This window comes from Tachyglossus aculeatus, chromosome 22 (assembly GCF_015852505.1).
Source record: "Tachyglossus aculeatus isolate mTacAcu1 chromosome 22, mTacAcu1.pri, whole genome shotgun sequence".
Taxonomy (NCBI): Eukaryota; Metazoa; Chordata; class Mammalia; order Monotremata; family Tachyglossidae; genus Tachyglossus; species Tachyglossus aculeatus.
This window is the reverse complement of record NC_052087.1, coordinates 32,189,533-32,203,877: the sequence shown is the minus strand read 5'-3', so window position 1 is coordinate 32,203,877 and position 14,345 is coordinate 32,189,533. Positions and strand designations below refer to the sequence as shown.

The 14,345-nt window shown below is 41.6% G+C and overlaps 1 protein-coding gene across 1 annotated transcript; it reads left to right on the top strand.

Moving 5' to 3' along the window:
* The first annotated feature begins 629 nt into the window (after window positions 1–629).
* Window positions 630–13,831, top strand: LOC119944058 (olfactory receptor 5M11-like). Its single transcript, XM_038765284.1, has 4 exons — window positions 630–1,225; window positions 8,952–9,879; window positions 10,606–10,752; window positions 13,769–13,831. The coding sequence occupies exons 1-4, from the start codon at window positions 630–632 to the stop codon at window positions 13,829–13,831; spliced, it is 1,734 nt and encodes a 577-aa protein (XP_038621212.1).
* Window positions 13,832–14,345: the final 514 nt, after the last annotated feature.

Here is a 14,345-nt window from a genome sequence, read left to right as displayed (position 1 = left end):
TCCTGACTCTCTCGTCTCCAGTCCATACTTCTCTGCTGCTTGGATCATTTTTCTGAAAATAACATTCCGTCCACATCTTCCCTCTGCTCCAAAGTCCCCAGTGGTTGGCCACCTACCTCTGCAACAAACAGAAACCCCTTACCATCAGTTTTTGCACACTCCACCAGCTCTCTCCCTCCTACCTTATCTCCATGATCTCCTATTACAACCCAATCTGCACACTTGGCTCCTCCAATGCCAACCCAGTTCCTTACTCACATCCTCCTGGTGGGCTAGATCTTCCAACCACTTTCATCTCTGATAGCCACCTGTCTCTTCACCTTGAAAGCACTACTAAAATCAAATCTCCTCTAAGAGTCCTTCCCCAACTAAGCCCTTTCTAAGGCCTCCCTTCTGTGTTGTCTATGCTCCTTAAGCCCTTTGATATTCACTCCTCCCCCAGGCCCTCAGCACGTATGGACTTTACCCCCCTTGATTTATTTTAATGTCTGTCTTCACTTCCAGTCTGTAAGCTTTGTTTTGGTAGGGCGGTAGACTTTTTTGTGTTGTACTCTTACAAGTATTTTGCTCTGCACACAATAACTGCTCGATAAATACCACTCATTGTTTGAACCCAGTCCCCAAGAAAAATGTCCAGTGACAATTGCACTTCGGTGACAGACTTTATTCTCTTGGGCCTCACAGATCGTCCAGAGCTTCAAGGCTTCCTCTTTGTGTTCTTTTTAATCATCTACTTTTTCACCTTGTTAGGCAACCTGGGTCTGATTGTAGTAATTCTACTAAATTCTAGCCTTCACACACCCATGTATTTCTTCCTCACTAACCTAGCATTTGTAGACCTGTGGTATTCTTCCAACGCAACCCCCAAGATGCTGGCTAACTTCTTGTCAGAGAAGAAGACCATCTCCTTTGCTGGATGTTTCATCCAATGCTACATTTTCATTGCTCTGCTCCTTACGGAGTATTATATGTTGGCAGCAATGGCATATGACCGCTATATGGCTATCTGCCACCCTCTACATTACAGTATCAAAATGTCCAGGAGGGTCTGCACCTGCCTCATCACTTTCCCCTATGTATATGGCTTCTCCGATGGCCTATTCCAAGCAGTCACGACATTCAGATTGTCCTTTTGTGGATCCAACGTCATCAACCATTTTTACTGTGCCGACCCGCCTCTCTTAAAGCTGTCTAACTCTGATACCCACTTCAAAGAAAATGCCATGCTCCTCTCTGCCGGGTTTAACCTCTCCAACTCCCTCATGATCATCATCCTGTCTTACATCTTCATTCTCGTGACAATCCTCAAGATTCAGTCTTCCGAGGGAAGGAGTAAGGCGTTTTCCACCTGTGGATCCCACATGATGGGTGTCACTTTATTTTACGGGTCACTCTTCTTCAAGTATGTGAGACCTGTGAAGGATCAATCCCTGGAGCAGTCCAAGGTAATAGCTGTCTTGTATACATATGTGTGTCCGATGTTGAATCCTTGGATCTACAGTCTGAGGAACAAAGATGTAAAAGCAGCCTTGAGGAAACTGGTAAATAAAAGGGCAATACTTTCATTTTACAATAAATCATGACCTTTAAACCCTGGTTTCTGTCTTTGCTCCTCAGGAGTACATACAGCAATAAGAATTTCACATATAGAAAAGAAACTGATTTTCCTGGATAACCATCTGTAGGACATTAGGAGAGGAATATTTCCATCACACCCACAAGCCACTAAACAATTCCCTCACTTTCCCCCAGAAATCGATAAGGTAGACAATTTATCCAGTGCTTACGATCCTCATAGTCCTTCATTTGAACTTTAAATGCAGGTGAGACTTGAAATACAAGTCTCCCAGAGAAATCTGGAAAGTGGCATGGCTTAGTGTAAATTGAACAGGCCTGGGACGTAGAGGACCTGGGTTCTAATGTGACTCGGCCACTTGTCTGCAGTGTGACCTTAGGCTAGTCATTGACTTTCTCTGTATCACAGTTGCCTTATCTGTAACATGGTGTTTAAGACCGTTAGCCCCATGTGGGACATGAACTGTGTTCAACCTGATCAACTTATATTCAATCGTATTTATTGAGCACTTACTGCATGCTGTATATCCACCCCAGTTCAGTGCCTGCCACATACAAAGTGCGTAACAAACACCATCAAAAAAATTAAAAGGCCTGGTTTGTTCAAGCATCATGAATATGTAGGTTTCAATAATAATGATGATAACAATCGTGGCATTTTAAAAGCACCTATTATGTTCCACGTACCATACTAAGCACTGGGATAGATGCATCAGCACTGTCAGACTAGCCACAAGTTTGACTAAAAGCAACAGTGACTTTACCTACAAAGGAAGGGCAAGGTGGAAGTTGACCCATTATATTTTGAATTTGAGTCCTAAGCAATGCCATACTGGGCCACAACAATGGTCCCCCAGCCTTTCATTCTGCCTCTGTCCATGACCCACCTCCTAAAGGGTTTGGCAGACAGGGTGGCTGCCCTTCTTTTCTATTTTAGTGGATTTTGTTAAGCACTTACTATGTGCGAGGCACTGTTCTAAACGCTGGGGTAGATAGATACAAGGCAATCATGTCAGACACAGTCTATGTCCCCCATCGGACTTACAGTCTTAGCCCCCATTTTACAGATGAGGTAACTGAGGCACAGAGAATTTAAGTGACTTGCCTAAGGTCACACAGCAGGCAAGTGGCAGAGCTGGGATTAGAACCCAGGTCCTTCTTAATCCCAGGCCCGTGCTCTATCCATTAGGCCACACTGCTTCTTGAAATCCATCTTCATAGTTAGGAATGTTCTATGAATATCCTTAATTTTCCCTTTAATAACCTATCATAGTTCTGTTCCCTATCAATTTGTTAACATCTGAAAGAGCCTGAACAGCTGAGGGGGTTGACTTAGAAGTTTCAATATGAACTCTCCCAGGTAAAGCATTTAGGAAAACAAATCCAAGTTTTAGATCAAAATCCTTAATAGTTAAGCTTCTAGGGTAAACAGTTTCAAAACCTTACCTCACTGGTTCTATTTTATATTTCTTTAGTTATATTTGTTTTCAGAGAAGCAGTGTGACTCAGTGGACAGAGCCCGGGCTTTGGAGTCAGAGGTCATGGGTTCAAATCTGGGCTCCACCAGTTGTCAGCTGGGTGACTTTGGGCAAGTCATTTAACTTCTCTGTGCCTCAGTTACCCCGTCTGTAAAGGGGTGATAAGACTGTGATCCCTCTGTGGGACAACCAGATCACCTTGCAACCTCCCCAGCACTTACAACAGTGCTGTGCACACAGTAATTGCTTAATAAATGCCATCTTTTTTTTATCTTCACTGGACTCCTCCAGTTTCTCCCCTTTTAAAATGATAGGGGTCTGATCCAAACCAAATACTGTGGGCAGATTATATCCAAGTTGTGAATGTCAATATACCTACTAATACATTCCCTGAACAGACTGACTTTCCCAAAAATGCTACTGCATTTCTGATCCAGAGTCAAATATGGTCATGTAGGACCGTGAGTATTTTCACGTGATTCTTGTGCCTAGCCTAGGACATTTTACTTAAATGCATTACTTTTACAACTGGAAAGAGGTCTTTGGTGTATGTCCTGTTGCTATGGGGCAGTGCTGAAAGCAGACAACTAAGAAATACTAGGAGGTGTTGATTCACAATTTTGTGTTTGGATTAAATTAAAGCCCATTAGAACAAATCTACTGCATATTTCATAAAATAAAAGGCCTATCAATCAATCATCAATCAATGGTATATGTTGAGCACTTACTGTGTGCAGAGCACTGTACTATATGCTTGGGAGAGTACAATAAAATAGAGTTGGTAGACGCTATCCCCACCAAAAGGATGTGATACAACATGAAAGCACCCAATTGTATCATGAAATTTTAAAAAAAAGTTTCTGTGAAGTAGGGTGAAGGACACATGATATCACACTAATTGGCACTCCAATCCCCCATTTCAAGATAGTTTGATTCTACCAACTGATGTTTCTCAAGAGAGGTGTTTCAAGGAGTAACGTTTTAATTGTTATTTATTTTTCCCTGGGTAAACTGAAGAAATCCTTCAGGGACTTGGCCAGTGAATTATAGACAAAATATAAATACTCCATCATGAAACCTACTTCTGACCTTCGGTATCTCTGATAAAACCTTTTCCCTTCTCAGGTAGGTTTGTCAATTGCAAATCCAGATCAATGTTTCCATTTCTCTTCTCTAATATTACTTTAGGTTGAATTGTAGTGATTGATAAAGAAGGAATGAGAAGAATGGAAGATGATATGATAAAGGGATGAGTGAGTGAAATTTCCATCTAGGCATTGTTCCTCTAACCTCTGTTGAAAACATGTGTTTGAAGAATAATTGTGGTGGGTTGTAATCTTGTCATATTCATGGAGACCATTATTATGATCATCTTCATGTAATCCTGAATAATTATGACTAAGTATGTGAAGATTATTTCCAATAATGATAATAATTTTATTTAAGTGCTTACTATGTGCAAAGCACTGTTCTAAGCACTGGGGGGATACAAGGTGATCAGGTTGTCCCACGTGGGGCTCACAGTCTTAATCCCCATTTTACAGATGAGGGAACAGAGGCACAGAGAAGTGAAGTGACTTGCCCAAGATCACACAGCTGACAATTGGCGGAGCCAGGATTTGAACCCATGACCTCTGACTACAAAGTCCATACTCTTTCCACTGAGCCACGCAGTGCCTGTCCAAAGAGTAAGAAGGATGTGCTCAAAAACATACCTGTAAGCGGTTCTAAAGCTACAGATTTTTGCCAAACTTGAGAACTCCAACAGGGCTTTCATTTTTATTGTCTTGAGATACTTGGAAACAATGCATTTCTTGCCCAATGTAGTATTTACTGTAGGTGATTAAGAGAGAAAAGGTACAGTTCCTGTTCTTAATAAAGTGATCAGATATGCAATTTTATAACCAGGCAGTTGGGTTTTCAGCTGCTTTGGTATCTGTCTGATGTGGGTATTATACATGGGTTGTGAGCTCCAGACTGTGTCTGACCTGATTATCCTGTAGCTACTCCAGTGCATTGTACAATCCTTGGTCCATGTTAAGAGCTCTAGGAACCTTAAATTCATGACACGTCCACAATACGAAAATGTCTTCCCTTCATATCCAGGAAGGAATCCAGACTGAACCCCCATTTTCCTCTCCTCCTCCCCACACCCCTGCCCTACCTCCTTCTCCTCCCCACAGCACCTGTATATATGATTGTACAGATTTATTACTCTATTTTACTTGGACATATTTACTATTCTATTTATTTTGTTAATGATGTTTATTTAGCTTTGTTCTGATGACTTGACACCTGTCCACATGTTTTGTTTTGTTGTCTGTCTCCCCCTTCTAGACTGTGAACCCATTGTTGGGTAGGAACTGTCTCTATATGTTACCAACTTGTACTTCCCAAGCACTTAGTACAGTGATCTGCACACAGTAAGTGCTCAATAAATACAATTGAATGAATGAATCTACGCTCTGGGCATGTTACTCCCCTCTTCAAAAATCTCCAGTGGCTACCAATCAACCTACGCATCAGGCAGAAACTCCTCACCCTCAGCTTCAAGGTTGTCCATCACCTCGCCCCCTCCTACATCACCTCCCTTCTCTCCTTCTCCAGCCCAGCCCGCACCCTCCACTCCTCTGCCGCTAATCTCCTCACCAGGCCTCATTCTCGCCTGTCCTGCCGTTAACCCCCGGCCCACGTCATCCCCCTGGCCTGGAATGCCCTCCCTCCGCACATCCGCCAAGCTCGCTCTCTTCCTCCCTTCAAGGCCCTACTGAGAGCTCACTTCCTCCAGGAGGCCTTCCCAGACTGAGCCCCCTGTTTCCTCTCCCCCTCCTCCTCCTCTCCATCCCCCCCGCCTTACCTCCTTCCCTTCCCCACACCACCTGTATATATGTATATATGTTTATATGTATTTATTACTCTATTTATTTTACTTGTACATATCTATTCTATTTATTTTATTTTGTTAATATGTTTTGTTTTGTTCTCTGTCTCCCCCTTCTAGACTGTGAGCCCACTGTTGGGTAGGGACTGTCTCTATATGTTGCCAACTTGTACTTCCCAAGCGCTTAATACAGTGCTCTGCATGCAGTAAGTGCTCAATAAATATGATTGATTGATTGATTGGTCCATAAAAATTGAATCAGAATTGTATATATGCCAATCTGATCATGGTACTGCTCTACCTCATTATAGTAACCTCTCCATATCAAGGAATTACTGTTAAAAAATAATCCAGGCTAGAAGACACAGGATATATATTTTTTAATTCAAGGGAATGATGGAATTAAAATATACACACATTCCCACCCAGTCCCTTAAATTGTGAGCCCCACCAGGGCAGGTCTAACCTGATAATCCTGTGTCTACATTAGCACTTAGTACAGTGCATGACATGTAGTAAGTGTTTCATAAATTCCACTGTCATCATCATTACCTCCTTAGCCTTAAATAGATTTTGCTGTTTTCTTGACATTTTATTAGCAATCTAGTAGTCTTGCGAGACAAACAGAGAAGAGAAGCAGTTAAGAGAGAAGTCTCATGAATGTGAGGACAAGAGGAGAAGGGTCTCAGTAGAACCATTTGTAAGAAGGAAGGGAGAAAGGAGCTTTAAAAATGTAAGAGGAAGGACAGGAGGCAGAGGGAGAGCAGAAGCCTTCTAAAAGGAGGCCATAAGCAAGAAAGAAGACAGTAAAGATTAGAAAGAGGGATGAGAATATGGAAACAGATAGTGTTCTCCCATGTGTGAGTAAATATAGCACAATCCACAGCTTACAGTCTTGGCCTGTCAGTTCTGGTCCACCAGTCTCCGCTGTTCTTTCCTCGAAAGGTCAGTGGAAGGAAAGTAAATCAAGGGAATTGGTATAGTCCTTTGGTAACTCTAGATCAGTATCTTTGCACAGCCAATTAAATATTGATCTTTTAGCATCTTGCTAGAACTCTCAGCTTCCAGGTGAAGAAATCATTAATGGAATAGGCCACATCCGTTGAGAAATTCCACTGCCTCACAGAAGCTGGGACATTCAGACATGGCATATGTTTCATCCATTCTTTTTCTCCTCCACTCATTAAGGAAGGAATTTACTTTCCAGAAAATGAGGCGGCAGCTAAAAAGCAGCAGCTTTAACAGCCTGACCACTCAACACTGAATCTGACAGATCAGCCTTTGAGAGGTACTTCTCTACTTGAACTCAAGATTGGTGGGGAAGGAGGGAAGTGAAGAGAAGTCATGCTAAATTCTGAGTGGTGATTATCCTAGATTTACTTACGACCAAGACTCTTCCTGGCTAGAGAGCATGCTAACACTGATGGAAAGAAGAAGGAGAGGGATGACATCTGAGTTTGATTCTGAATAGTTTTGATGCAGATTTGGAGAGGGAGACAAAATTAAAGGAAGTAGAATGAAAATAAGGAGAAGAGGATTGGGAAAAGAGCCACTGTTATTAGTGGAAATAACATTGCTTTGGAAGTCAGATGCCCTGGTTCTAATCCCAGCTCTCCTACTTGCCTGCTGTGTGACCTTGGGCAAGTCACTTAAATTTGCTGTGTCTCATTTTTCTCAGCTGCAAAATGGGGATGCAATGTCTTTTCTTCTACTCAGAGTGTTTGCTTTCAGTTGGACAAGAACCGTATCTGATCTGAGTATCTTTTATCCACCCCAACACTTAGACACTAATTGACATGAAGTAAAGTCTTAGGAAATACCATAATTATCATTAACATTGAGCTAACTAGTGCCCTGTTAGTCTCAAGAACTAACACAGGCTGCAGTGATACTGACTTCTTCTCTGGGAATAGTTTAAGCCTTAAGAGAATCCCTTAACAATTTTAGCATCGGAAATTCTAGGATGCTACCTGTTCTGTCAGAAATCAGGCACAGCATGTAGAGAATTTCACTATAACGGTGGCAAGGAAGTAAGAAAGCTCTAGTGAGGTGACTTAGTAACAATAATAATGATGATGGCATTTGTTAAGTGCTTACTATGTGCCTAACACTGTTCTCTCTTTAGCTTGTATTCAGGTACATTATCTCTCAGGAGAAATAGGAGCTCCCTTCAAGCATTGCAAGGTATTTCAAGGTATTGGTAGGTGGATCACGAAAGGAATTCACAACAATTTTTTCATCTTCATTTTTGATTTATTTCTATTTACTTCAGTGAATGTCGATCCAAGCACTTATATCCTGCCTGGACTGCTGCATCAACCTCCTGGCTGACCTCCCTGCTCCTGACTCTTGCTTCCAGTCCATATTTCACTCTACTGCCTGGATCATTTTTCTGCAAATAACATTCAGTCCACATCTTCCCTCAGCTCGAAAGTCTCCAGCGGTTGGCCATCTACCTCAACATCAAACAAACCCCTTATGATTGGTTTTAGCACACTCCATCAGCTCTCTCCCTCCTACCTTATCTTGGTAATCCCCTATTACAATCCAGTCAGCACACTTCGCTCCTCCAATGCCAACCTACTTGCTGTACCTCAATCTTGTTTATCTCACAGCCAGTTTCTTGCTCACATTCTTCTGGTGGCCTAGACTTCCGCCACTTTCATATCTGATAATCACCTGTCTCTTCACCTTCAAAGTACTACTAAAATCAAATCTCCTCCAAGAGTCCTTCACCTAATAAGCCCTCCCTTCTCTTTCTAAGGTCTCCCTTCTGCATTGTCTATGCACCTTAGGTTCTGTGATATTCACTCTTCCCCCAGCCATCCAGCACTTATGGACTTTATGCCCTTGTAATTTATTTTAATATCTGTCTTCCCTTCCGGTCTGTAAGCTTCTTTTGGGCAGGGTGGTCGACCTACTCTGTTGCGTTGTACTCTCCCAAGTACTTAGTACAGTGCTCTGCACACGATAACTGCTCAATAAATACCACTGATTGCTTGAACCCAGTCCCCAAGAAAAATGCCCAGTGACAATTGCACTTCTGTGACAGACTTTATTCTTGTGGGTCTCACAGATCGTCCAGAGTCTCAAGGCTTCCTCTTTGTGTTCTTTTTAATCATCTACTTTTTCACCTTGTTAGGCAACCTGGGTCTGATTGTGCTAATTCTACTAAATTCTAGCCTTCACATGCCCATGTATTTCTTCCTCACTAACTTAGCATTTGTAGACCTGTGGTGTTCTACAACCACGACCCCCAAGATGCTGACTAACTTCTTGTCAGAGAAGAAGACCATTTCCTTTGTCGGTTGTTTCATCCAATGCTACATTTTCATTGCTCTATCCCTTACAGAGTTTTATATACTGGCGGCAATGGCGTATGACCGCTATATGGCTATCTGCCACCCTCTACATTACAGCATCAAAATGACCAGGAGGGTCTACACCGGCCTCATTGCCTTCCCCTATGTATATGGCTTCTCCGAAGGCCTATTCCAAACAATCACGACATTCAGATTGTCCTTTTGTGGATCCAACGTCATCAACCATTTTTTCTGTACCGACCCACCTCTCATGAAGCTGTCTCGCTCTGATACCCACCTCAAAGAATATGCCATGCTCCTCTCTGCTGGATTTAACCTCTTCAACTCCTTCACGATCATCATCCTGTCTTATATCTTCATTCTCACGGCAATCCTCAAGATCCAGTCTTCTGAGGGAAGGAGTAAAGCATTTTCCACGTGTGGATCCCACATAATGGGTGTCACTTTATTTTATGGGTCAATGTTCTGCATGTATGTGAGGCCTCTGAAGGACCAGTCTATGGGGCAGTCCAAGGTAGTATCTGTTTTCTATACATTTGTCTGTCCGATGCTGAATCCTTTGATCTACAGTCTGAGGAACAAAGATGTAAAAGCGGCCTTGAGGAAACTGGTAAATGAAAGGGCAATGCTTCCATTTTACAATAAATCATAACCTTTAAAGCCTGGTTCCTTTTTTTGGTCCCCAGGAGTACATACAACATCTGTCCATGACCCACCACCCAAAGGGGTTTGTTAGGCAGGATGGCTGCCCTTCTTTTTTATTTTAGTGGTTTTTATTAAGAACTTACTATGTGCCAGGCACTGTTCTAAGTGCTGGGTAGATAGATACAAAGTAATCAGGTCGGACACTGTCCATGGCCCCATTGAGCTTACAGTCTTAACCCCCATTTTACAGATGGGGTAACTGAGGCACCGAGCATTTAAGTGACTTGCCCAAGGTCACACAGCAGGCAAGTGGCAGAGCTGGGATTAGAACCCAGGTCCTTCTTAATCCCAGACCCATGCTCTATCCATTAGGCCACACTGTGTCTTGATAGCCATCTTCATGGTTAGGAATGTTCTTTGAATATCTTTGATTTTCCCTTTAATAACCTATCATGTTTCTCTTCCCTGTGAATTTACTAACAGCAGAAAGACTCTGAACAGCTGAGTGGGTTGACTTAGAAGTTTCTCCCAGGTAATGCATTTAGGAAAATAAATCCAAGCTTTAGAACAAAATCCTTAAGAATGAAGTTTCTAGGGTAAACAAGTTCAAAACCTTATCTCACTGGTTCTATTTTATATTTCTTTAGTTATATTTGTTATGTTTCACTGGACTCCTCCAGTTTCTTCCCTTTTAAAATATTAGGGGTCTGATCAAAACCAAATGATGTGGGCAGATTATATCCAAGTTGTGAATGTCAATACACCTACAAATACATCCCCTGAACAGACTGACTTTCCCAGTAATACTACTGCATTACTGATCCAGAGTCAACTATGGTCGTTTAGGACCGTGAGTATTCTTGTGCCTAGCCTAAGACATTTTATTTAAATGCATTATTTTACAACTGGAAAGTGGTCATTGGTATATGTTCTGTTTCTATGTGGCAGTCCTGAAAGCAGAGGACTAAGAAACACTAGGAAATGTTGATTCATAATCATGTGTTAGGATTAAAGTAAAGCCCATAGTGCAAATCTACTGCATGTTTCATAAAAATAAAAGTCCTATCAATCCATCATCAATCAATAGTATTTATTGAACACTTACTGTGTGCAGAGCACTGCACTAAGTGCTTGGAAGAGCACAATACAATAAGGTTGGTAGATTCTATCCCCTCCACAAGGTTGTGATTCAACATGAAAGCACCCAATTCTGTCATGAAATAAAAAAAAAGTTTGTGTAGAATGGAGTGAAGACCACATTATGTCACACTAATTGGCACTCCAATCCCTCATTTCAAGATAGGTTGATTCTTCCAGTTAATATTTCTCAAGAGAGGTGTTTCAAGGAGTAATATTTAAATTGCTATTTTTTCCTCCTGGGTAAATTGAAGAAATACTTCAGGGACTTGGCCAGTGATTTATAAACAAAGTATAAATCCTCCATTATGAAACATACCTGTGTCCTTCGGTGTCCCTGAAAAAACCTTTTCCCTGCCCAGGTAGGTTTGTCAATTGCAAATCCAGATTAATGTTTCCATTTCTCTTCTCCAGTATTGCTTTAGGTTGAATTGTAGAAGGAATGAGCAGAGTGGAAGATGATATGACAAAGGGATGAGTGTGTGAAGTTTTCATCTAGGCATTGTTCCTCCAACCTCTGTTGAAAACATGTGGCTGAAGAATAATTGTGGTGCAGTTGTAATCATGTCATATTCACAGAAACAATTATTATGATCATCTTCATGTAATCCTGAATAATTATGAATAAGAATGTGAAGATTCTTTCCAATAATACCCACTCAACAAGGGCCTGTCCAAAGTGTTAGAAAAGATGTACTCAAAAACTTACCAGTACATAGTTCCAAAGCTATAGATTTTTGCAAGACTTGAGAACTCCAACAAGACTTTCATTTTTATTGTCTTGAGATTCTTGGAAACAATGCATTTGTTGCCTAATGTAGTATTTACTCTAGGTGATTAAGAGAGAAACGATCTGATTCCTGTTCTTAATAAGGTAATCAGATGTCCAATTTTATGACCAGGTAGTTGGGGCTTTCAGCTGCTCTGGTATCTGTCTGATGTGGATATGGTACATGGGATGTGAGCCCCATATGGTCCAAGGACTGTGTCTGACCTGATTATCTTTTAACTACTCCGTTGCCTAGTAATAATAATAATTAATAATTATGGCATTTATTAAGTGCTTACTATGTGCAAAGCACTGTTCTAAGTGATGAGAAAGTTACAAGGTGATCAGGTTTTCCTATGGGGGGCTCACAGCCTTAATCCCCATTTTACAGATGAGGTAACTGAGGCACAGAGAAGTTAAGTGACTTGCCCAAAGTCACACAGCTGACAACTGGCGGAGCTGGAATTTGAACCCATGACCTCTGACTCCAAAGCCCATGCTCTTTGATCTAAGCCACACTGCTTCTCAATCCTAGTACAATCCTAGGTCCATGTTAAGAGCTTCAGGAACCTTAAATTCAGGACATGTCCTCAATATGAAAATGTCTTCTCTTCATGTCCATGAATATGTTTCGTCCACAAAAACTGAATCAGAATTGTATATATGCCAATCTGATCACGGTATTGCTCTACCTCATTATGTTAACTTGATTTTTTAAAACCTAATTAACCACAAAAAGCAGTTCTCCATCTCTAGGAGTTACTGAAGTAAGTTAGAGAAGTTACTAGGAGTTAGAGAAGTAGCATGGCTCAGTGGAAAGAGCCCGGGCTTTGGAGTCAGAGGTCATGGGTTCAAATCCCGGCTCTGCCAGTTGTCAGCTGCGTGACTTTGGGCAAGTCACTTCTCTGGGCCTCAGTTCCCTCATCTGTAAAATGGGGATTAAGACTGTGAGCCCCACGTGGGACAACCTGATCACCTTGTAACCTCCCCAGCGCTTAGGACAGTGCTTTGCACATAGTAAGTGCTTAATAAATGTCATTATTATTATTATTATTATTATTACTGTTTAAAAATAATCCAGGCAAGAAGACACAGAATAGATTTTTTTAAATTCAAGGGAATGATGGAATTAAAACATACACACATTATGACCCAATCCCTAAAATTGTGAGCCCCACCAGGGCAGTTCCTGGCACATAGTAAGTAATTAACAAGTACCATAATAAAAAAAGGTCTAACCTGATAACCCTGTATCTACCCTAACATTTAATACAGTGCGTGACATGTAGTAAGTGTTTCATAAATTCCATTGTCATCATCATCACTTCCGTAGCCTTTAACAGATTTTGTTGTTTTCTTGACATTTTATTAGAAATCTGTCTTGCGAAACAAACAGAGAAGAGAAGCAGTTAAGAGAGAAGTCTCATAAATGTGAGGACAAGAGGAGAAGGGTCTCGGAAGAACCATTTGTAAGAAGGAAGGGAGAAGGGAGCTTTAAACATGTATGAGGAAGAACACAAGGCAGAGGGAGAACAGAAGCCTCCTAAATAGAGGCCACAAGCAGGAAAGAAGACAGTAAAGATTAGAAAGAGGGATGAGAATGTGGAAACAGATAATGTTCTCCCGTGTGTGAAAAAATATAGCACAATCCACAGCTTACAGTCTTGGCCTGCCAGTTCTTGTCCACCAGTCTCTGCTGTTCTTTCCTTGAAAGGTCAGTGGAAGAAAAGTAAATCAAGGGGATTGGTGTAGTCCTTTGGTAACTCTAGATCAATATCTTTGCACGGCTGATTCAATATTGATCTTTTAGCATCTTGCTAGAACTCCTCTCAGCTTCCAGGTGAAGAAATCATTAACGGAATAGGCCAAATCAGTTGAGATATTCTACTGCATTCCAGAAGCTGGGACATTCAGGCATGGCATATGTTTCATCCATTCTTTTTCTCCTCCACTCATTTAGGAAGGAATTTACATACCAGAAAATGAGGTGGCAGCTAAGAAAGCAGCAGCTATAACAGCCTGACCACTCAACACTGAATCTGACAGATCAGCCCTCGAGAGGTACTTCTCTACTTGAACTCTACATTGGTGAGGAAAGAGGGAGGTGAAGAGAAGTCATGCTAAATTCTGAGTGGTGATTATTTTAGTTTTACTTATGACCAAGCCTCTTCCTGGCTACAGGGCATGCTAACACTAATGGAAAGAAGAGGGGAGAGGGATGACATCTGAGTTTGATCCTGAACAGGTTGGTTACAGGGCTTGGAGAGGGAGACAAAATTAAAGGCAGGAGAATGAAAATAAGGGGAAGGGGACTGGAAAAAGAGCCACTGTTATTAGTGGAGATGACATTGCTGTTATGGTTAGATGACCTGGTTCTAATCCCAGCTCTCCTACTCGCCTGCTGTATTACCTTGGTCAGGTCACTTAAATTTGCTGTGTCTCATATTTCTCAGCTGCAAAATGGGGATGCAATGCCTGTTCTCCTTCATACTCAGACTTGGAGCTTTCTGTTGGACAGGAACTGTATCTGATCTGAT

Excerpts from the sequence above, each read along its gene's own strand:
- LOC119944058 (XM_038765284.1), top strand. The coding sequence starts at position 630 with ATGTCCAGTGACAATTGCACTTCGGTGACAGACTTTATTCTCTTGGGC. Across the intron at positions 1,226-8,951 it reads CACTTCAAAGAAAATGCCAT|AAAAATGCCCAGTGACAATT; the intron begins GCTCCTCTCTGC and ends CCAGTCCCCAAG. Across the intron at positions 10,753-13,768 it reads AACTATGGTCGTTTAGGACC|GAAGGAATTTACATACCAGA; the intron begins GTGAGTATTCTT and ends CCACTCATTTAG.